Here is a 23,238-nt window from a genome sequence, read left to right on the forward strand (position 1 = left end):
CCAGAGATCTATAAATTGTACATGTTGGGATATTTTAATCCGGACAGCAAATGTTGTGTTTCCATAAAATTGTGAAATTCTGGATTAAACTAAGCTGCAAAGTGTCATCAGTTATGGTGCTATAGGTGATGTTGCATGCAGTAATTAACATGTAAAAATTAGGAGTGGGACTAATTAGGCAAGATAATACCCATGAGTGTGTGCAACAGTTTGCATTTCTGTCAGTTCAGATGACAACACAGTCTACACATGGTCAGCAATGTTCACAAATTTGAAGAAAAATCTGAAGAACAAAATGGATTTAACTCTATTCAGGGTCTGGAATCTGAATCTTAAAATCCCAACACATCATTTTCTGTAGAAATAAATGTATAATATTATCACAAATAGACAACTCAAGATAAATCTGAAGAAAAACAATATTTCATTTGGTGACACCCGGTTTCCATTTTAGTTCCACAGTGCAGTCATTAGATGGGATGTGCCCAGTTTAATCATCACCTCTGCCAAAGAGGTTATGTTTTCATCGGGGTTTGTCTGTCTGTTTGTCTGGTAGAAAGATAACTCAAAAAGTTATGGAAGGATTTTGATGAAATTTTCAGGAAATGTTGATACTGGCACAAGAAACAAATGTTTAAATTTTGGTGGTGATCGGGGGTAGGGGACTAATCTGCCTTGGCGGAGGTCTGCGCTCTTTAAGTGCTTTTCTAGTTGTTAATAGGATGGAAAACTGCCTCCAAACTGAGGAAGAGATAAGACATTCATTCATTCATTCATTTTCTGAACCCACTTTATCCTCACTAGGGTCACGGGGGTCGCTTGGAGCCTATCCCAGCTACTTACGGGTGAAGGCGGGGTACACCCTGGACATGTCACCAGTTCATCACAGGGCTGACATATACAGACAAACAATCACTCTCACATTCACACCTATGGGCAATTTAGATTAACCAATTACCCTATCAGTGCATGTCTTTGGATGGTGGGAGGAAGCTGGAGTACCCAGAGAGAACCCACACAGACACAAGGGGGGGCATGCAAACTCCACACAGAAAGGTCCCACCCCCATCGACTGGTGTTGGAACCAACAGATAAGACAACCTGCTTCAAATAGCCTTACATATGCTCAGATGTTTTTGCTGTGTGACAGCAAGACAAGTGGATGTAAATATTGATTTGATTTCCGGTTACCTCATTTTCCTGGTGTTGTTCACGTCCCACTATCACGCTGTCATGATTATTGTGTCAAATTACTGCATCGTACTAATAGAGCACATGCAGTAGCTCACTTAACTGCACCATGGTTGACATGTTTTTTCTTCTACAGCCTCATAGCAGGAAAAAAAAAACTAGAAAAATTACTCATTATTTACGAGCAGAGCTGGATACTTAAAAAGTCACATGGGTTTCAGCAATATACTCGGTAATAATGTGCCTGTGCAACTAAACGGATTAAAAGAAATTATAGCTGGTGCCAACGACTGCATGCAGGCCATGTTTTAACACAAAGAACACGGTGGAGAATGTGTCATACTAATTATGTTAGTGAAGAGAAAAAATATGCACATCATAGGAATCTAGTGTACAACAGCAGTCATTCACCTGCTCGCTGCACACCATAAACTGCTACATTTACACAATGGAAAAACATTATTAGTAACTATGACAACACATCAGAACTGCTGAATGTATGAGAGATCAGGGCACAGCAACTGTAGAAGGCACAAGCAAATAGATGTAAAGAATCCCACCAGTATTGACAATACATGTGCATCATTTTGAGAAACACAAACATGTTCTGCAACTTGACAAACACACACATGCAAATACAGAAACACACAATAAATATATAATGTACAAATACAGAAACACACAATATATAATGTACAAATAAAGAAACACACAATACATAATGTACAAATACAGAAATACACAATATATAACGTACAAATACAGAAACACAGTATAAATATATAATGTGCAATTACAGAAATGTACAATAAATATATAATGTACAATTACAGAAACACACAATAATGTACAATTACAGAAACACACAATAAATATATAACATGCAAATACAGAAACACACAATAAAAATATAACATACAAATACAGAATCACATTATAAATATATAACGTACAAATACAGAAACACTCAATAAATATATAATATACAAATAGAGAAACACACAATATATAATGTACAAATACAGAAACACAGTACAAGTATGTAACGTACAATTACAGAAACACACAATAAATATATAACGTACAATTAAAGAAACACACAATAACGTACAATTACAGAAACACGCAATAAATATATAACATGCAAATACAGAAACACTGTATAAATATATAATGAACAGATACAGAAGCACACAATAAATACATAACACACAAGTACAGGAACTCACAATAAATTTAAAATGTGCAAATACAGAAATACACAATAAATACATAACATGCAATTACAGAAACAAAATACAAATATAGAAATACACAACAAATAAAGAAACACATTACAAATACATAACACACAAATATAGAAACACACCACTAATACACAATAGACAAATACAGAAACACAATAAATACATAACTTACAAAAACAGGAACAGGCTGTGACCACAGAGAAAACAGCACATGGAATTTTGCTGCAAACATACATTAGAAACACACTACAAGTACACAACATACACAAAAACACAGAAACACACAGCAAATACATAAAAATGAAAATACAAGTGAATAGAAAAACATTTGGCAAATATGTAACATTCAGACAAGCACAGCAGCACACCGCAAATACACTGAAACAAACAAACAAACAAGAATACTGCAAATGCAGAGGATATGTAAATCTGAAGTACAACCCAATAGTGTATAAACTGTGTGTGTTATCAGTTTCTGGATTGTTCAAACATCTCATAGTGTCAGTGTAAATTTAGAAATGCATTTCTTCTGGATATATAAACTCACAAAAATAGCATGATCAACTTCAGGTATTATTTTCCTATACTGACCTCTCGGTACCAGTCGACATCCTAATGTATGTTTGTAATTTGTAAGTCTTTGGATTTTTGAGAAACCATGCTGTCATGTATTGCTGTAGTATTCCTCCAGTCGTCCTTCCCTCCATCTGTCCATGTGTGTGTGTTTGTGAGTGTGTGTGTCTGCCTAGTCCCACCTCATGTCATCTCTCCATCAGGGCAGCCTCCTCACCAAACCCCGTTGCAAGCCGTTTCCAGATGCCACCCCCGTATCTGACTGTGCGGTATGTCCCAGCCATTCTCAAGGGAGGGGTGTCTATCTACAATCAGTCTTCACCCCTCACCCCATTGCTTTGCTTGCTGCCATCAGTGCTGGTCTCTTCCCTTTCAAATCTGTTTTTTTTTTTCTCTTCTCTTTGGGCCTGGATTGGATTCGTCTTCTAATGAAGTGTGCTTCTAGGAGCCACAGCATATAAAGTATGGATTTAAAGTCTAGGTTTAGGCCTGAGTCGAGCTCCCCTGTGATTTCTTTTTCCTCTGTCCGTCTCCGTGCTTGCTGGAATGGGTATCGTGGGTGTCTCAGCTTGTGATTCGCTCAGTGTCATTGCAACTTCTTTGGTTTCCTCAATCCTTTCTCTCAAAATCTGACAGTATTCCTTCTTTCATCTTCGGTAGCAGGGAATCGACTGGCATTAAGACTTTCTTCTAGTCTTACTTCCAAAATCCAACATCACTATGAATGAAGTGAAGCCAAAAACTCCCGCTGTTCTTATAACTTTAGATGAGACTGCAGATATGTTGGAATTCTTTTTTATTTGACAGTGTTGCTATAGGTGCCAGATGGGATTTATGCACAGCCCCACTACTTCCGGAACTTAAAGCAGCTCCTTTATTTCCTGTCTTTCATTATTGGACACACTCCGTGTGTTTACATGACAACTTTTATTCCTGGTTTAATCTGAATAAACGTTAGATCCTATTTAAAATGCCCATGTAAACACCTTATTCCAGCTGAAAAAGAAGAGTTCGGATTAAATTTAAATCCGAATAAAGTCACTGGTTTAATCCCCTTTTAATTCTGAACTAAATTATTCCTCGGACATGTAAACCCTTTATTCTGTTTGGACTTTATTCCTGCCATTCTGCACATGCTCATTGTCTTGTCCTGTCGCGATGACGCACACATTCTGCGCTGGCCGAAGAATATGTAATGCAGTCTAGTCAACCCAAACCGTTCCAGTGGGCTATTCTGATGGGATCTACCAGCCTGGAAAACCCTGAAGGAAGAGTTCACCACCTGTTTTTTTATTAATTCATTTGTCATGCACTAATGAGTTCGATAAGTGGGCAAAACAGTTTGCACTGCAGTGCACCGATTGCCTTGTTCTCGCAGCCCTTCTGTTAGCTTAGCTTAGCCTAGCTTAGCATAATCGCTTCATTCCTATGGCCAGACGTAGCCAGGCTTTTATGGGTGATCCATAGTATTTTATGAGTAATTTTGTGAAATTCAGTTCTCCCTAATCATTACTTTAGTCTGGTGAGGTCAATATGATCACAAATTGAGGCTCAAATCATGGCGATGTGACTTACTGCAATAATAAAATCTTGGGAAATAAAAACTAATGTAAAGCTAAAACGATTAAGCAAAGCTAGTTTAGCGCATGCATCCCTTCCAACAAAAAGATTTTCCAACTTCGGTCAACACAAGTCCCAAGATTGTATGAGTGCAGTAAGTCACAGATGTAAAGAAATAATTAGGGAGAATCGCATTTCACAAAATCACTTACAAAAGACAACAAATCACCTTTAAAAACTGGCTATGTGTGACCATGGAAATGCAGTGACTATGCTAAGCTAAGCTAACAGAAGGGCTGCGAGAACAAGGTAACGTGAGCACTGCAGCGCAAACCCTTCTGCTCACTTACCTACCTCACCTCATTAATACCTCATGTAAACCTTTATTCGGGTTTAACATTTCCATGTAAACAGAAGAGAAAATACTTTAGTTCCGAATTAATATCTTCTGGAAAAATAAATCAGATTTAAAAAACATGTAACCGTATCCACTGATTAATCCAGATGTGTCTGACCACAGTAGTCATAACAAGAAGTAGCAGACACACCTGGATTAATCAGTGTGTCCAATAATGAAAGACAGGAAATAAAGGAGCTGCCTTAAGTTCAGGTAGTATGGGGCTGTACATAGTGCCTATTGGCTTGACATCCTGCATTTACAGATTATATCACACATTATGATGTAAATTGTAAAGGCGGTATTCCCTGCCTTTTAAATGGACCGTCAGCTTTGGTTTGACAGCTGTGATGAGCTAATGATGTACAACTACCAAACATCCCTTTGTAGATAACAATGCTAACTACAGTGGCTAATAGCTACTGTCAAAAACATGACATTAGCTACACATAATATAACATCAGCAAACACAGATCCATGTTATTTTCAATGACCATGAAATATATTTACTATTTTATTATACACATACCCTGTCTGGCTATGATGAGAGAAAGGCTACATTACCACACCAACTAGCATTATGTATAATCCTTTATATGTAAAATAAAATTAATTTGATTACAGTCACAATTTGCTAATGACTAACATGTTTTTATGAATATTTATGGTTAATTGCAGCTAATACCTAACGCTAAAAACAGGTAATAGCTGTACCATTTCAGCAGTAGCTACTTATATTTATCTGTCAATATGATTATAACGTTAGAATAAATTAGCTCACGTTTAAGTCAAACTAATTTCAGTGACCGTGAAAAATGACATTTGCCATTTTATTACATTATTTCCAGCATTAGCCTACAAATACTAATTACAGTCTTTCTGTCCCTTTCAGCCATGTTACAATGACAAACAGGCTAATGGTAGCTATATCACTTTTCTAGCTAGGATGCACTGGGAACATATCATCATTGATTTTCCCGTATATAATAATATATAATTTCATCAGAGAAACACATATTGCTAATGGCTACTTCTGAATACTGACATATAGCTTCAGTAGGAGTCATATTTATCTTTCACGTGACTGTAATATTAGCTACAGTGGGTCAAGTTTAGATCAAGTTAATTTTACTAACCGTGAATATTAATGCTAATGGCCATAACTCTCCTCACTGTTAGCCTAACATTAGCCTACATTAGCACACGAGTTTAGCTTTAGCTTTGGAGCTCTATTATTATTATTACTATTATTATTATTATTATTATTATTTATGACAGCTGTGGTTAACTAATGACTTTAAGTGGCCCGACGTTTCCTTGTCAGCAGCTGCGGCTAACTTTAGCTAGTGCTGAAACCATTGAATATACAGCCTCAGCACTAGCCATATTTATCCTTCACCGTCATTGTATAATTAGCTAAAATTGGTCAAGTTTAAGTCGAGGTGATTTCAGTGACCATGAAATATGTCTGCCATTTTATTACAATATTACACTTAACATTACACTGATTAAGTGTATCATTGTTAGCCCAAACTGATAGTAACCTACATTAACATAATTTAACATATTTGTCATGCAGTTCAATGCAGATTTATTTATACAGCGCTAGTGTTAAATACATAATTATCTCAAGGTAATTCATAAATTTGAATCAAGGCTTAAAAAATTCGATACAGAGGAGAAACCCCACACATCTAATCCCAGGGTGATAGCAGAGAGGAAAACTTCCTTTACAGAGGAATAAAATAGGCTCTAGGTTGGCAGCTACTGACCTTGATCAGTTAAGATTAGTATCTAATACTAGTGTTAGCCATCATTAGCTATGGAACTTTACATGTAATGTTGTTTTACTTGTATCCTTGAACACTCCAGGACTTCTTGATTAAAATCATTAGCTCATTAAAGTCTATAAAGTCAACTGGCCAATAGAGGCAGGTCACAGCGTCACTCCAACACACACTTAAAGGCTCTGAGCCAATCAGACTTTGAGATGCGATCTATAAATGCAGGACCCTTTCTGAGTAGATCTGGTACCCACAATGGCAGTGTATTATCTAAAAACCCCTAGGTTCAATACTCCTCTGCTATAATTAGACAGAGGATATAAAATTTGACACATACTCACTAATTTTACTAATTACAGTCCCTCTGCATCACTAGAGGACTTGACAAGAAGAGAAATTAAAAGACGGAAGCTGTTTTCTTTCTTCTTTTCTTTTCTTTTTTACTTAATAGCTTAACACTAAAAACCAAGCGCAAAAAATACACTGGGAAATTATGGATTTATGTTTAAAATGACACAAGACCCCCGTTCATATCTACTGCTTCACTGTTTTCCTCAGCACAGCCTTGTGTTCAGGGGCTTAAAGCAGCTGTTATACATGACTGTTCTTTCCGAAACAGCCTCGTGATGAGTCGAGGTCTCAACTTTAATAGAAGATTTAAATCAAGGATAAAGCTTTATTTCACCTGCTCTTACTTGAAACGGGCCATTCCTCTGCACTGCAACAGCGTCATAACTTTTGATCTGTTAGTCTTTTGTGCATTTTGGATTCATTTCATTTCTTTTATTTTAATTGTTTTTGAAACGATCATCTGCAATGCTTATTTTTTTCCCTCTAATTTCTCTTCCATATTTATAAGTATAAAATGTCTGCCCCCAGATGGAAAATGAAGCATATTCCTAATTTCTACTCTAATTACCAAGCACTGACAACATCCCAGTGAAAGTAAAGTCATTCTTTTTAATTCATGATGAGGTTTTGTTTTTTTACTCAGCTGTGGTTTTCCTCTTAAGATCTAGGTACATATTTAAGTAGAATTAAAACTAAAATTTATTCACCTCTCTCCTGTGCCCAATTTCCTGACACTTCTCTGTGTCTCAAATGGATAAAAACTTAAAAATGCATTTTTGTTCTGTTAACAGACTCTAACAGCTTGTGTTTTTAATCAATAAAATCAGCACTGGCTCTGGTATCACACTGGCCACAGATTGTAAACACTATATTAAAATGACTCATTTTGTTACGAATTTACACTTTAAATGCTATACTTCACCATGTTTATATATTACAAGCTGAATCTTCTTTATTTTTCCATGAAATTACCCATGGGGTCGTCATCCCTGCAAAAAAAAAAAAAAATCTACTTGATGGATTGATTTTTTTATTTCTTACTAAACTCCTCTTGCAGCCATGTGCCTCAGAGACCTGAATGTGATGTCTGTTTTTAAGCTTTCCTGCCCTTTTTTTCCAATCAACTTGCTATGTGTATTCTCTTGGATGACCCAGATGATTGCAGCTTCTTCTTGTCATTGTAGTCACTGTCATTAATTTCACTTCTACCGAGCAGGGCTGACAGGAGACGAGCTGCAGCCCTGCACCTCAACCTAACAATTTGTTCCTGTCAAAGTTGCGCATAGTGTTTAATTAGCTCGAACGTGAACCGTTTGGAATTACAGGTTAGGATATAATAAATGTTAGGCTGATTGTCAAGAGGACACATATAAGAAATGTTCTACCTCTGAGCGAAGGAGATGTCTGCGGTCCCAGTGGCTTCCTGGCTCTATAGATATCAAGCTAAAGGGTCACACTTAATTTGTCTGCCAGACTGTTGGAACACCACAGGGAAAGAAAAAGTTAATGTTCATCCTTTCAACACTGTGCCAAATGAATATTCCTTTTCATTGTTATCTCTATGATAAAAGTTTCCTGCCCTTTTGCTAGTGTTCCTCCAATTTGGACATGTGTCAAGCCAGCAAAAGGTGTGGAAAGGTTTCAGATACTGACAAAGAGATGAAAGTTTTCACAGGATAAAGGTGCTACACTGTCCTTTTTTAACCCCCCTGACTTTGATTTGTTAAAGCCTATTTGTATACGTTCCAGGCAAATGGTCCAGATGAAAGTGGAGGTGGGAGTGGCGTTTAGCTCTACCCGTAAACTCGTAATTAACTTCACACCGCAGCCTCTCAGTGCAGCCATTTGCATTTGTAATTCAAGCTTTTGTCAGCCTCCTTTTGATGTAGGATTTAATTAAATAAGATACCATTATGAATGTGATTGATATCAAAGTTGCTTACAAAAGGCTCTCGCTAAGGAGCAATGGGAGTAGCAGAGCAGCGGGGCCTTAAGGTGCACGGCACAAAGCAGCCCGTGATAGGAGCAGCTGTAACAGCAAGGTGTTCCCCTTCAAATGCAAAGCAGCTTTGCTAATGGATGATTAGACAGATAACCATTCAGAGAAGGCCTTGTCTGGCAGATTCTGTTCATCTTTCCAGAGTCATCCTTCCTTCTTTAGAGTAAAAATGGCCAGACTTCAATTTGGGAAAATGGGGAACCTTCAGCAGCTGAGAAATTAGTTGTGGCTTCTTTTACCCCGGAGACAAACTGTGATCAGCTCGTCGTTCTGTGCTAGTAATGATCGCGTCCGTTCTGTTCTAGCTCTCCATGCTGTTCACCGAGGAGTGCGATAAAGTGCGGGACCTGATGCACGTGCACTCCTTCAGCTACGACTTCCACCTGCGAGTGGTTCACCAGTATCTGGTCGGATGCCACATGACGCTGCGCCAGGGCTACCAGCTCACCGACTTCTTGGACGACTTCATTTCCAATCACCCAGATATCCCCAAATTTGGACGCAACCATGTTTTCCAAGGTGACTGGGCCGGAAAATCTCATTATGTGTCAGTACTCGAAGTGATTGTGGGGTTGAATACTAAATGTGACGATCTTACTCATCATTAGGTGCAGGAACTTTCGCTGAAACTGTCCCCAAACAATTATTTCACCGAATATTGGCTTAAAAAACAGCTTTACACAGTGTTGCCATGTCTCTTTCAGATGGTTGTTTTATTTATTTGTCTTGATCATAGTGATTGTTGGAACAAAGCCCCCCAAACACTTCTATTATGGTCGACCTTTTGGTACATGTGGTGCTACTTTACATTTACAAATCCTTTATATTTCTTGATGGTTTGTTAGCAGTTTAGTACCATATATCAATATAGCCAATGTTTACACCATAGATAGTTATAAAAATCTATAAAGTGGGATCTCATCTGCATAAAATGAGATAGTACTAGTTTTGCCTTTTTAATTTTGTCATGACTTTTCTTTTAAATTTCAGATATTTTTCATTTGTTTTAAAACTGGATTTGCAAGTTTAGTATTGTTAATGTTTAAATTAAGTTCTGTTTTGAATAGATTCAATGTTAGTTCTCCTTCATTGTAATGTTTATCGTGCTGGCCTAGTCGAGGAGAGTTATGTTAGCCTTCTTGTCAGAGCAAACGGACAGAGTTAATAGATTTGCTGAATCTTTTTCTCTTGAGAACTTTAAGACTTATTTATCAAGAATTGTTTTTCTCTTACCTGAGATTCTGTCCTTTTCAAGGTGATCCTGAAAAGAAGTGCCGTAACAATAGCACACCTAAAAAAAAGGGGAAGATATATTTCATATTTTCACAGAACATAAGGCTTATTTGTGAAATAAATGGACAAATTCCAAAAACATTCTCTCAATAACTTATAACCACACAAGGCATTTTCATTCAAAGCCTCATTTTTATGTCTATTTCAGTAACCGACACACCTTATTTTTTTATTTTTGAAACAAATAGGTGTAGTTTGGACTGGAGTCTGTTTGAAGCTTAGAGTTATCGCTCACAGTCTGAACCATGTTTTAAACTTTCAGCATCAGTCTTGTTATTGGAAAAAAATACACTCTCATTCAATTATTCAATAAATAGAAGCTGTACACGTCCAGAATCTGTGGAACGCAATAGATGAGTAGGCTGTCTGTCAGTCACAGTCAAAAAAACAGACATCAAAGCTGTCTATTAGCACAGAAATCTTATGAATGGAACTGTAATTTACAAAAGGATCAGCACTTAATAGGGTAAAAATACAACACAACCAAAAAAAAATCCCACTGTTACGAATGGCTAACAGAAAATCCTGTTCAACTTTCAAATGGTTCAAGCAGAGTTCAATCCCAAATCGGCTGCTTTAATTCAGCTTCTTCTGAAAAGATTAAAGATATTTGAATATTTTTCTTCCTTGTGGGTTTCTAAGCAGCGTGGGTGGGCAGCAGAGACATCTTATGACGGCCTCTCTCTGTTTGTGAACATCTCTGATCTTGCGCACATCAGGGAGCTTCTCCATCTCCACGGGGATGATAACCGCTCATCAGCTCTACAATTACATCACTGACCACGCCAGCACCTACGGCATGAAGCCCCTCCGCATGTCCAAAGCGGCTGTCACCACCGACAACAAGAAGGGGACGTCTGACCTACACGAGTACGCACTGGTAGCTCTGTGGAACAGGTACGAACCAGACCACAAACACTAATAGAAACAGGACCAATGGCCCTGTATCTCACCGGCATATTCTATCAAGAATCAATAACAAGTTGAATTTGTGAGGTTGGCAGGTTCTGCTGCTATGTTAGAGTCCTGTGGTCGTGATGCAATAGAAGTGGGTGGTACTTTCACTGGAGGATGACTCAACAAATTAAATAAAAGTCCATATATGACTTCCTATTGGTGCTCAATAGTAACTCTATTAACCCTCCGGTATCCCGTCTAGCAAGGCCCCTAAGCGCCAAGTGTGCCAAAAAGGCACACTTGTGGAATAATGTCAAAAAAATTTTTCGTACAGTTTGTTTTTAAATCTTTTACACTTTTTTCTATTTCATCAACTTGAGCCGTAAATAAAAATACCAAATACTCAATAATTGTCACATTTTTTAACCCTTTAAATGCTGTTTTTGTAATGTAAACAAACCATTTTTTTGGATGCAAAAAACACAAAAAATTATTTTTTTTCAATATACTACATAAAAAGTGGATCACATATTATTTGATTTTTTCATCCTGGCACAGGTCAATGAATAACTCCAACACTGGTTAATTTGCATTATTATTTTTGGTGCTAGATCAAATGTTCAAAAATACTAACATCTGTCACCAAGTGTTCCAAAAAGGTACACCTATAAATCAAACAATTAAATATTATATGTTGATTTATTTTTCTGCTCTAATTTGATCTTATTTTTGTAAATCAAGGTCAGCCCTAATCATACATATCAAATGGAAGAAATAGTGCGTTTTAGGCACACTTGGGAGACAGATGCTACTATTGTAATTGTCTTGTGTTTGCAATGTGCAAATTTTAGTTGGTGGCCAGAATTTTAAAGATCGTGCAAAAATGAACAACTTTTGAATTCTAACCTTATTTAAATTGTGAAAAATAATATGAAGTTTTTTAAATCGAAGTGCAAAGTGTGCCTAAAAGGAGCACCCGGATACCGGAGGGTTAATATCTCTGACCACTTCCATGTTCCAGGCAAATTTATAATATTGTAAAAATTCGTCAAAAATTGAAAAATCTATATTTCTCAAAACTGTCAACAAATTATGTATACATTGTTCCAAGGAAGCTACACATAAAATTTGAAATTAATCCAACACATAGTTTTGCCATGTTTGAAGAAATTCCGAATGAAGATGAAGACGGTGACGACGGTGACGACAACAGACAGCACCTTCACAATACAGGGTTCCCACGGGGTCTTAAAAAGTCTTAAAAGTCTTGAATTTACAAATCTGCAAATAATACCGTAAAGTCTTTAAAAAGTATGAAATTTGATATGATAGGTCTTAAGTTATGCTGCCATGAACTAGTTCTCTGTGTTGTGTTTAACTGTGTCTGTTAAATGTCCAAGCTGTAAAGAAAGTAACGTTAACAACTCAGCTCCACCTGTTCCAGCCCGACAATTTATATTGAAATGACGAACTAATTATTGCCAACTTTGTAGCCACAGGTGTGAAATGATCATCAGGGTTCCTACAAAAGTATGGAAAAGTATGGAATTTGATTTTATAAATTTCCAGGTCTGGAAAAGTATGGAAAATGAAACAGATGTATGGAAAAGTATTCATGTTTCCAAGACTGTTACCACTGTTCTATTTTCTAAAACATAAAATTATGACTATCTAAAAATAAGAAATGGATCCATCTGTTTTTTTAAGGCACTTGCTAGCGTAGCTAAAATGTTAGTGTGAGAGCACATACAGTAGGCTACACGTCCCAGAAAACATTTGGGCAGATTGACAGGTTGAATACCCTTCCTTCTGCTCTTATCCTCCTCCAATCCATTATAAGGCCGGTTGGCTGGTTGGACTATTTTTTGCCAAGACATCTGGAAATCAGGGTCTGTAAAAAATATGAAATTTTGAAATTTCAAATGTGTAGGAAGCCTGGATCATAGAACATTCAGTTTTTTTTTTTACAGTATGTATGTAATATTCAATCTCCGCTGATGTTAACAAATACATTTTCCTAAATTCTAGGAATCACTTATTTTTGCCAGTATGGCCATGAAATAGACTGAAATGGGCATTAAATTCTGTTCTATGTAGTCTTAAAAAGGACTTAAAAAGTCTTAAATTTAACTTGTAGAAACCTGTAGGAATCCTGCAGTAGCCGATAGCCTGTCGGCCAGTGAGCTAAAAAACTGAATAAAACTATGAGCTGCTTCATTACAACCCACCCTCTTTTTTTTTCCCACAGTTCGGGCTCGTACAAGGACCTGGAGGGCCTGCACCATCATGATGACTTTGATGTGTCCCTCGTGGTATGCCATAATGCCGCTCCATTTGAGGAGCAGTCAGACGGAGAGAGGCATTTGCTGAGGTAAGGAGATATGAAAGAGGAGATTTAAGAAGACATAGAGCGTGGAATAATTATACAGTGATCGGTGAGACCAGAGGATGACATTACTGTAACAGCAGCACCGTCAGCGAGTGAGATAGATACTGTTTTATATTCTAGTGCTTATCAACCCGTTCAGATTCTCATTACCGCTGGACAAAACTTTTCTAAGGTGTCTAGATCTACAGTTACTTTGGTCTGATTCCAACCAAGGCAGTAGAGTCAGGTTTTTATTCATTAATCACATTTTTGAAAAGACAAATTTGGATTTGACTCTAAAAATAAGATATCATGATATCATGTCAAGATGTCCTCCAAAAGATTTAGAAAACAAGGTGTGTTATATCAAAAATGCATCCAATAATCTTAGATCAGCCAGATCTCAGCTTTAACAGTCTGTAAGTGTCCGATCAGTCTGGCTTGAAAGACCTGAGAATTGTTTTTAAATGTAATGGGGACGGATGGACAGAGTGACAAACAGATAGACACACTCACAAATCAATGACCAACAATAGAACCTAAAAATAATCAAGAATAAATTAGTCTGGAATTGTCTTATACACAATTTTACAGCCCTTATTCATTAATTAAGAGTATCAAAAACAAGTGAAATACATTAACCACAATGCATTTCACCTTCCCTGTGTATTTTCGCAAATCACAGCCCAGTTCATCAATCTTGTGTCTTAATCTGATAAAATAATACAAAACACGTGGACTGTATTTTATAACAAGGTCATATGAGTAAAGTAGTCCTGTTAAAAAAAAAATAACCTCATGTTTTTGTTGAAAAAACTCTCTTTATAATATTAATCATCATTTTTTATTCACTATAGGTGATTTATTGCATTCAGATTTTATTGAAAATGATGAAAAAACTGTATTTTAATGACATTTTAAGTGATTGGTTATTATTGTCATTCATGAGAGCATTTAGAGTGAAAACCTAACTTTACAATTTTTTTTTTTTTTTTTTTTGCATTTTAGGGTACTTTTGAAATCAAAGCCATCTTTATTATGAATTTTGCCATTTGTACAGCACATACAGAAGACTGAAATTACAAAAAATTGCCTGTTAGTGGATAGAGGATGATATATTGATAGTTTGGAACAGGAAAAATGCAGCCTCTCCATCTAAAAAATAACTCTTTACTCAAGTACATGCATAGATAAGATTTGGATCACTGAATATCAGACTAACCATAAAAACACACGTTGGGAGCTATTTGTATTCAATCATTCTATTCCTTCATTAATTTATGACGGAAAAGAATGGGCTGATATATTAACACAAACAACTATTCACTCTAACATTCCCACCTACGGCTGACTTAGACTGACCAACTAACCTACAGTCTCGGAAAAAATTATTGGGCCATCGAAAGTCATCAGAAAAAAATGGTTATATGTGAGTGTGTGTAAGTAAATGTAAATATGTTTGTTTGCATATATAATCTGTATTACTAGTCATGTTATTTTTCTACAAAGTAGGATGACCATGAAAAGCACTGATCTTCACAAATCACTCTTCTGTTATGTTCTGCACTGCAAAGTCTATGTTTATATGACATTATTCCTAGGGGTGTTAGAAAATATCAGTTCTGCAATATATCGCGATATTTCATTTCAAAGTACTGTATCAATATTAAAAAGTACTGTATCGATATTAAAAAGTACTGTATCGATATTTTTAGGTATTTAATTCAAATGCAGCTTTGGCAGAGGTTCATTTGTGTTTTTTGGTTTTCTTTATTGTTTATGTATTATTTATTATTATTTAACACTGTTTTGTTAAATGGTGGTTATTTGAAGCATCCTGAAAGCACTTTTTACTGTCTGAGAGAGGCAGATGGTAGCTCCCTTGTTGGGATTGCACAAAAATAATGTTATGATGTTTGTTATGAACTAATAGAATATGAACATTTGAGCAGGATGTTAAACTGTAATGTCTGTAAAACATAATATAAGTTTTAACACAGGAAAATTTTGTGATATAGCATTAGATCCTGTTGTGATCAAATAGAAATGTGTTTAATATTAGCGTATATTTCTGGTGTAATTCAGTTCTTCCAGGAAATAATGATTTTAAAAAAAGAAATAAACCAAAAATTGCCGTTTTAGCGGTATCATGATATATCATGATATATCGTATCGTGATCCTAGTATTGTGATTTGTATCGTACCGTCAGATTCTTGCCAATACACACCCCTAGTTATTCATGTAACAAAGATTCAAAAATTGCTTTTTTTTTCTTTCAGTGAGCAATATTGACACCCTTTTTCTTCTTTTTCAAAAAAAAAAAAAAAATAATAATAATAATAAAAAGATCGGTGCACTTTGTTCCAATGATGTCCTGCGTAATATGTAATGAGGCTGTTCTGAATAAAAATTTGAATTAAAAAAAAACAGTGGTTATGCAATCAAGTACTAACTCCATGTGACTAAAACAGACAAAAAAGAAAACATGGAATGTCTAAAAGCACTGTCTTTGTCAGTACAGTGCCATAGCTATTGATGTAAGAACTGAAGTGATTTTGGTTATTATCAAGGAAACATGGAAAATGGATAGATATCAGCTCTGAAATTAAACTCTTAAAAGCTATTTTTGTTGTTATCATTATATTTGTCCAAACAAATGTACCTTTAGTTGTACCAGGCATTAAAATGAATGAGAAATTGAGGAAAATAAGGGTGGTCTAATATTTTTTTTCGCAGCTGTATTAGTGCATGTCTTTGGACTGTGGGAGGAAGCCAGAAAAACCACGCAGACACAGGGAGAACATTTAGCACCATGCTGCCTTATATTTATGGGCAGCACTGATTAGCTGCTCTGTATTTGCAGCGGTTGTTCTTTACAGCAGCTCTTTGGCTCTTTTGCGTCAGGCTCTAAAATCTCTGTCCTCTTATGACTAAACGCCTTTGTAGGCTGCGGTTCTATGTGATCATGACGAGTCAGAGAGAGCTGTTCCCTCGCCTCACCGCTGACATGCAGCGCTTTAAGAAGCTCCCTCAGATCCACCGTGACCCTACAGAGCCGGGGGGTCGTTTGCCCCCTGACCGAGCCGAATTGCACGGCGCCGAACAAGACCTCTGGGAGGAACAGTCACCTGAACCCCCAACCACCTCAGCCCCCAGCGACGGCAACGAGTTCTACCCTCTTCTGGGGCTCACAGGTGCCGGATCGGACCCTCGGGGGCTGCTCTACCCCTCCCCTCCGTTCCCTTTGCTCAACAACGAGGTGGCGTCGGCCCGCAGAAAGATTCAGACCAGCGTGGAGCAAGCCATGGGCCACTGCCGCAGGGACAACCTGTGGAGGAGGCTGTTCCACGGAGAGAACCTGACGCTGGACAAACTGAAGCTCACCAAGCTGTCGTTCAGCGAGCTGGAGGAGCTGCTGGAGGCCGTGCAGAGCCGCTCGGTGGGAGAGATCGACCCACAGCTGGTAGGATTACACCTGAAGGCCTCCACCTCACATACACACTGATTTATTTATTTCCAAGATTTTTGTCCCTCTCATTTCTTTAACACTATTCACTCAATTCTTTTCAAATTTCACACATATGTTCTGTACCACTACTACAGGTGCAGAGTTTGATGGCTGAATTTTACCCTTTGATGGGTACTGGTCACTACAGTGGACAGTTATTCTACAGCTGTTCTCTTGTATATTCATGGGTTTTGTTGTTTTCGTTCCATATCAGCCAACACAGTGGACACTTATGCATGATCCCATACACTGCAATTCACACCATTACTGTAACTTTGTTGTTCTTGATAAACCTGATCTGGAGTAACATGTTTTAGTGTAAATCAATTGTTATTTGTTAGACAGAAAGTTGTTTTGTTTTTTTTTTTGCATATTATCTCCATGACGTGAGTTATCACTAGCATTAGAATATGTTAAAATGTGAGAAAACATCAGATTAGCAGCATTAAAATGTTTTTATTTCATTGTTTTCATCTCACTTTCTGATATTGGGTTTATGTTTCTTTACTTCAAAAATTAAATGCATGGACATTTTCGTATTTCCATGAGTAAAAAAAACTTGATCAGAATGTTTTTTTCATGCCTAAGGAGGAATAAAACACTCAACAAAAAAAATCTTGACTAAGGTTCCCATAATTTGTGCATGAAAGGGTTAAATCTCAATTTTATTTATTTATTTATTTATTTTGCAAATTTCAACTTAGAAAATTTGTCCAACCCATTTCTCAGACACTGTTCACCTGATTCTTTATAAATTGGACACATGTTCTTTACATGTGCCTTTTGCTCCGTTTTTGCATTATTTATTTATTTATTTTTTTCCAAACATTTTTAAAAAGATTGAAAGTTTCGACTCAAAATTCATAAATAAGTGAGCAGGAGGGGCAAAGTGTTGTGCCTCAGGCTGGGGGTATTATTAACCCTTTCATGCATGAATTATGAGAACCTTAATCAAGATTTTTTTTCCTGAGTGTTTTTATTCCTCTTTAGGCATGAATAAAAACAATGTGATTGAATATTTTTTTTTTTTTTTAAATCCTGTTTTTCATGGAGTTACAAAAATGTCCGCTCAGCTACACCATGAATTTTATTCTTGAAGCAAAGAAACATGTATTTAAAACCCAATATCATAAAGTGATATGAAAACAGTGAAATGAAACCATGTTTAATGCAGCTAATGTGATGTTTTCTCACATTTTAACATATTCTAATACTAGTTATTACTCACTTCATGGAGATAAAATGCAAAAAATAAATATTAACAATTGATTTCCGCTCAAGAACCAATCAAGAACAGCAAAGTTACAATAATGGTATGAATTGCAGTTTATGAGATGATGCTTAAGTGTCCACTGTGTTGGTTGATATGGAACTAAAACAACAAAACCCATGAATATACAAGAGTAAAGCTGTAGAGTAACTGTCCACTGTAGTGACCACTATGCATGAAAGGGTAAAACTCTTCTTACTTTACTTGTTACCCTTTACTTCTGTTGCATCTCAAATGTTACTCCAGTTTTGGACATGATCTAGTATTGACATAAAAACATGAACTTGAGGTGGCTGAACTTTTAAAATGGCTTCTTTTTTACATGTATTGAGTCAAGTTGTTGAGGTTCATGAATAATATCAAGCCGGTTGCTATAACCACACTCTGTTACCTTATGTAGGACTGTTTCCTGACCATGAGTCCAGCCTGGTACCAGAGTCTGATCAAAGTCCTCTTGAACCGGTTCCCTCAGAGCTGCAGACACTTCGACGACAACGGCATTCAGTATCTGGTGAGAGGGCTTTAGTCTTTTTCATGTCAGACATACATGGCCTGAGTTGCTTCAGAAACAGATCCGTTGATGAAACAACTGAAGGGGATGGATCAGCTCCTGCTCTTCTCTGCTGAAAAAACAACAGCGTGTTTCAAATCGACAAAGCTCAGTGTTGAAAGGGAAAAAAAGCCTCGATAGGTTATTTTCATCTTGAGTGGTGTCATTATGGGATCCTTCACAAGATGGAGGATTCCAACTGTACATGAGGAAAAAAACTGCAGATCAAAAGGTTCTGGCTAACATGTGGATGACAGACTCTCCTCTGCTCCACCGACTGCTGATGCTTCCAGTTTAATTCCACCTCCTGCAGTCTCACTCTATATCTGAACCTCAACTCAAACAAATGTCCACATCCTTTATTCTGGATTTGTTCATGAAAACACAATCGTATTTTTTTAGTAGTAGTCTGTGTGAAAAATATTTGAGGCTATGCATTTCATCCTGCCACTTTCAACATCATAAATGAAGTCTTTATTCATTTATTCAATAAAACTAATTCAAAAAATACATAAAAACTAAACTAAAACTAGGCAATGAACATACACTGTTGTGATTTTAATCAAAACTAAACTTGAAACAAAAACTGACCTGATAAAAATTTCAAAGCTATAAATAACTGAACATGCATGAAATGGAGGGGTTTTTTTAATTACTTGATGAACTTGGATATTAAAAATCTCATGTTTGTGCAATAAAACAGAAAAGCTTGTGCTGCTGCTTCATAAAGTCTTTAATATCGTCTTGTTTCAGGCGGTCCTCAACCAGAAGGTCACAGACTGCTTCGTTCTGGTCTTCCTGGACACTCAAGCTGGAAAAACAGTGAGTTTATAAACCAGTGGTGTCAAACATACAGCCCACAGGCCAAAACCAGCCCATGGGATGGATTTGTGAAAAAATGACACTGAAGATATGAACAGTCGAGGGTGTCAAAATCATTTTGGTTCAGGGGCCACATACAGTCCAATCTGAGTTTGTAAATGGTAAAAAGTAAAATATTATCATAAAAACCAATAAATAATGACAATTCCAAATTTTCTGCTTTGTTTTAGCATGAAAAAAGTAAAATTACACGATGAAAATGTTCACATTTACAAACTATCCTTTCCCATAAAATGTGAATAATCTAAACAACCTGACATTTCTTAAGAAAGATAAGTACAATTTTAACAAAATCCTCCCTGTTACTAAATGTTTTGTCTTTGTAGATCCACTGTGATCTGTAAGTTCTAATGCACATGTGTAAATGATAAACTGAAGCATAATATTGTTAAAATTGTACTTACTTTTCTTAGGAAATTTCCAGTTATTCACCTTTTTTTTCTTTTTTTTTTTTTATTGGAAAGCAGGTGCAGATTAACATGTCTGTCACTGCAGACAAGAAATATAAACATACACACATACATGTGCCAAGACATGAACAAAGATATAAATCACAGAAATAACAAGAAATAAATAAATAACAATAGATATACATATAAACACATGTACACAAGTATACACATACATACGTGTATCATTACTATGTAAAACTGGCAGACACTAGTCCTAACTAAAACAATAAAATATTAAAGAAAAATAACACAGAACACCTGCATGTTTTAGAGCCCTTTAACCCTAACCAACCCCATCCCACAGATCTTTCTCTAAATTTCACGACATGCTGTATATTTCAAATAAATACATAAAAGTACAAAATAATAATAAGGAGTTAAATCATAGCTTGAGCTACATCAAGTGGCTCCTTCCTAGCTTTGAGCACACACTGGCCTGCTCCATTCATCTTGGCAACAGAGCTCCAGAAATAACATCTGTATTAAAGAGTACATCTATTGATGCACGGAGAGTGAGTGCAGCTGTTGTCATCAAACTGCCAACATCTTTTTAGCCACTGTACATGAAGATAGTCACAGCAACCTTTGCATATGGTTAACGTTTTGCCCGGAATCATCATTTAAAAACATACATTTACAAGGTTAGTTTGCGGAGGTAAACATTTTCATATTATAATTTTACTTTTTTTTTAACTATAAAAGGTGGAATAAACTTTGGAGTTTTCATTATTTCTAAGTTTTTAAGCTGTTATTTTACTGGTCCGGCCCGCTTGAGATGGTTTTAGTTCAGAGGCCACACACAGTATTTATATGTAAAGGCAAAAGTTAAGATGTTTAAGGTTTATGTGTTGAGATGAAATTTTCAGCTTGCTAATTATAACAATGAATTGTAAATGTGTTTTTATTTATGTATGTATTTTGTAAACTGTATTTGTATTTTAACGGACCCCAGGAAGAATACCAGCCACTACGGTGGAAGCTAGTGCGGATCCATATAAACAACCCCCCCCCCCCCCCCCCCCGATCACCACCAAAAGTTAATCATTTGTTTCTTGTCCCAGTATTAACATTTCCTGAAATTTTCATCCAAATCCATCCATAACTTTTTTAGTTATCTTGCACACAGACAGACAAACCAACGCCGGCAAAAACATAACCTCCTTGGCGGAGGTAATAAACAATACAGCCCATATGTGTCCCCTGAACTAAAATAGTTTGACACCCCTGTTCTAAACTGACCCGACACATTTTATCAGTTGCTGTTTACTTTGTCCTGAGTGTGCTTCGGTGTCTCCTGCAGAGTCTGAAGGTGGTGTTCCGGGAGCCGCTGCCAGCCCAGCCTCAGAACAGCAGCAGCCCTCCGCCACAGCTCGTGTCCATGTACCACCACCTGGAGTCGGTCATCAACACGGCCTGTTACAACCTCTGGACCGGACTGTTGTAGAGCTGAACACTGACCCATCTGGCTCCAGGATCCACAGCAGGAGGAGGACGGGTGGGTGTGTGGGTCCAGGTCTCTCTGGCCCTGGTTTAGAAGCGTTAAGAGCAGCGTCTTACCGCTCATTTTATTTATGCAAGGCCCAGTTACAGCTGGTTGTCCTGGTAGATGTTCATACTTAACCGATGAAGCATCTGAGATTCAACAAACCAAACCTGACAACTATGTGACCAGTTTCCCTGTGACTGTAAATGACATATAAATAACTCCCCCAAAAATGTGGGCGAGTTGACTGAAAACCATCAGACAGATACTTGACATAGTTTTACAGTGTGTTTGCGTGCGAAGGACAGCTGCCTGTGTGTCCAGTGTTTTTTACAGTTTGATGAAGTGAATGAAATGCAACAGAAGGATGATGCACAGAAGTATGGAGATAATTCACTGCCAGGAGCCAAGAAGGCAAACATCCTTTACAAATAGACTGTGATTCACAAACAAACACATCGTGGCTTGCAAATGTAAAATGTAACCTAAGAAATACACCCTGTATTTATTCAGAGTGACAAAAGAAAGACATATTTACTTTATAAAGACAAAAAAAACTAAAACTGCAAGTAGTAATGACTGGGCCACACAGCAGGACAGACCATTACTGCAGCCACGTCTGTCGATGTTAATTTTTTTTTTTTTTCAATCGTCGTTTTATTGCGATTTTCCACGGTTATTCACATGTAAGATGATTTTCAATCATAATACAGCATATTCTTCAGCCTTTTTCCCCACCCCATTTCTAGATCCTAAAAACAGAATTTTCCCATTGTCATCAATTTGGTAAGATATTTATCCCCTCAATCATTTTATTAAAGCTACTTGATACATTAAAAAAATAATAATAATACAAAAAAATTACCTTTCACTCATGAGATTCCATCAAATATAATTTGTGAACGATTCTTAAGTGGTTTTGTTCTTCCATAATGGCATGAAACATCATCAGGTTCAACTGTATCTATATTTATTCTGTAGATTCGGACGAAAAGGGAAGAGCTGCAGAAAGAATGCATGTATTTTCTTTTTTCTTTTTTTTTTTTTTTCCTTCTGGTTCCCACAGCTTTAATCTCTGGCAAGAGAAGAATCAAGAGTCAGCACATGAAGGCTTTTATATTTAGGAGCTCTGGCCTCAAGTGTCACATGACTCTCGGTGTAATTGTACTTGTTTGTATTGACAAATTTCGCACAAATGTCCAGCGTAGTTCATCCTCCTATGAGTTGGTTTGAAAGTCCTGGTGTTCAGTCAAAGTTCTGCTGAATACTTTTCCCCTATTAAGTTTATTTTCAGACATTTTCGTACATTTATATATATTTTCGCTTCCCACTGTAAGTTACCATATGTAGGGATGCATTCAATTGATTTCTTCGTGATCTTAAAGACTAACTGTGTCTTTTAGGTATGAATGTGGAAAAGTTGGGGTCAGAC

At 36.8% G+C, this 23,238-nt stretch overlaps 1 protein-coding gene across 2 annotated transcripts in view; it reads left to right on the forward strand.

The window, feature by feature from the left end:
* szt2 (SZT2 subunit of KICSTOR complex) overlaps positions 1-21,906 on the forward strand; it is a 159,893-nt gene extending 137,987 nt beyond the window's left edge. Inside the window, exons 68-75 of one of the 2 annotated variants that reach the window (XM_030131806.1) lie at positions 3,215-3,280; positions 9,408-9,621; positions 11,115-11,292; positions 13,541-13,663; positions 16,608-17,124; positions 18,840-18,950; positions 19,743-19,811; positions 21,624-21,906. In XM_030131806.1, coding sequence (XP_029987666.1) covers positions 3,215-3,280; positions 9,408-9,621; positions 11,115-11,292; positions 13,541-13,663; positions 16,608-17,124; positions 18,840-18,950; positions 19,743-19,811; positions 21,624-21,767 — 1,422 coding nt within the window. In that variant the 3' untranslated portion in view covers positions 21,768-21,906. The remainder of the gene's footprint in view (positions 1-3,214; positions 3,281-9,407; positions 9,622-11,114; positions 11,293-13,540; positions 13,664-16,607; positions 17,125-18,839; positions 18,951-19,742; positions 19,812-21,623) is intronic. The other variant, XM_030131807.1, reaches the window with a different exon arrangement.
* The last annotated feature ends 1,332 nt before the right edge of the window (positions 21,907-23,238 follow it).

Source organism: Sphaeramia orbicularis, chromosome 4 (genome assembly GCF_902148855.1).
Source record: "Sphaeramia orbicularis chromosome 4, fSphaOr1.1, whole genome shotgun sequence".
Taxonomy (NCBI): Eukaryota; Metazoa; Chordata; class Actinopteri; order Kurtiformes; family Apogonidae; genus Sphaeramia; species Sphaeramia orbicularis.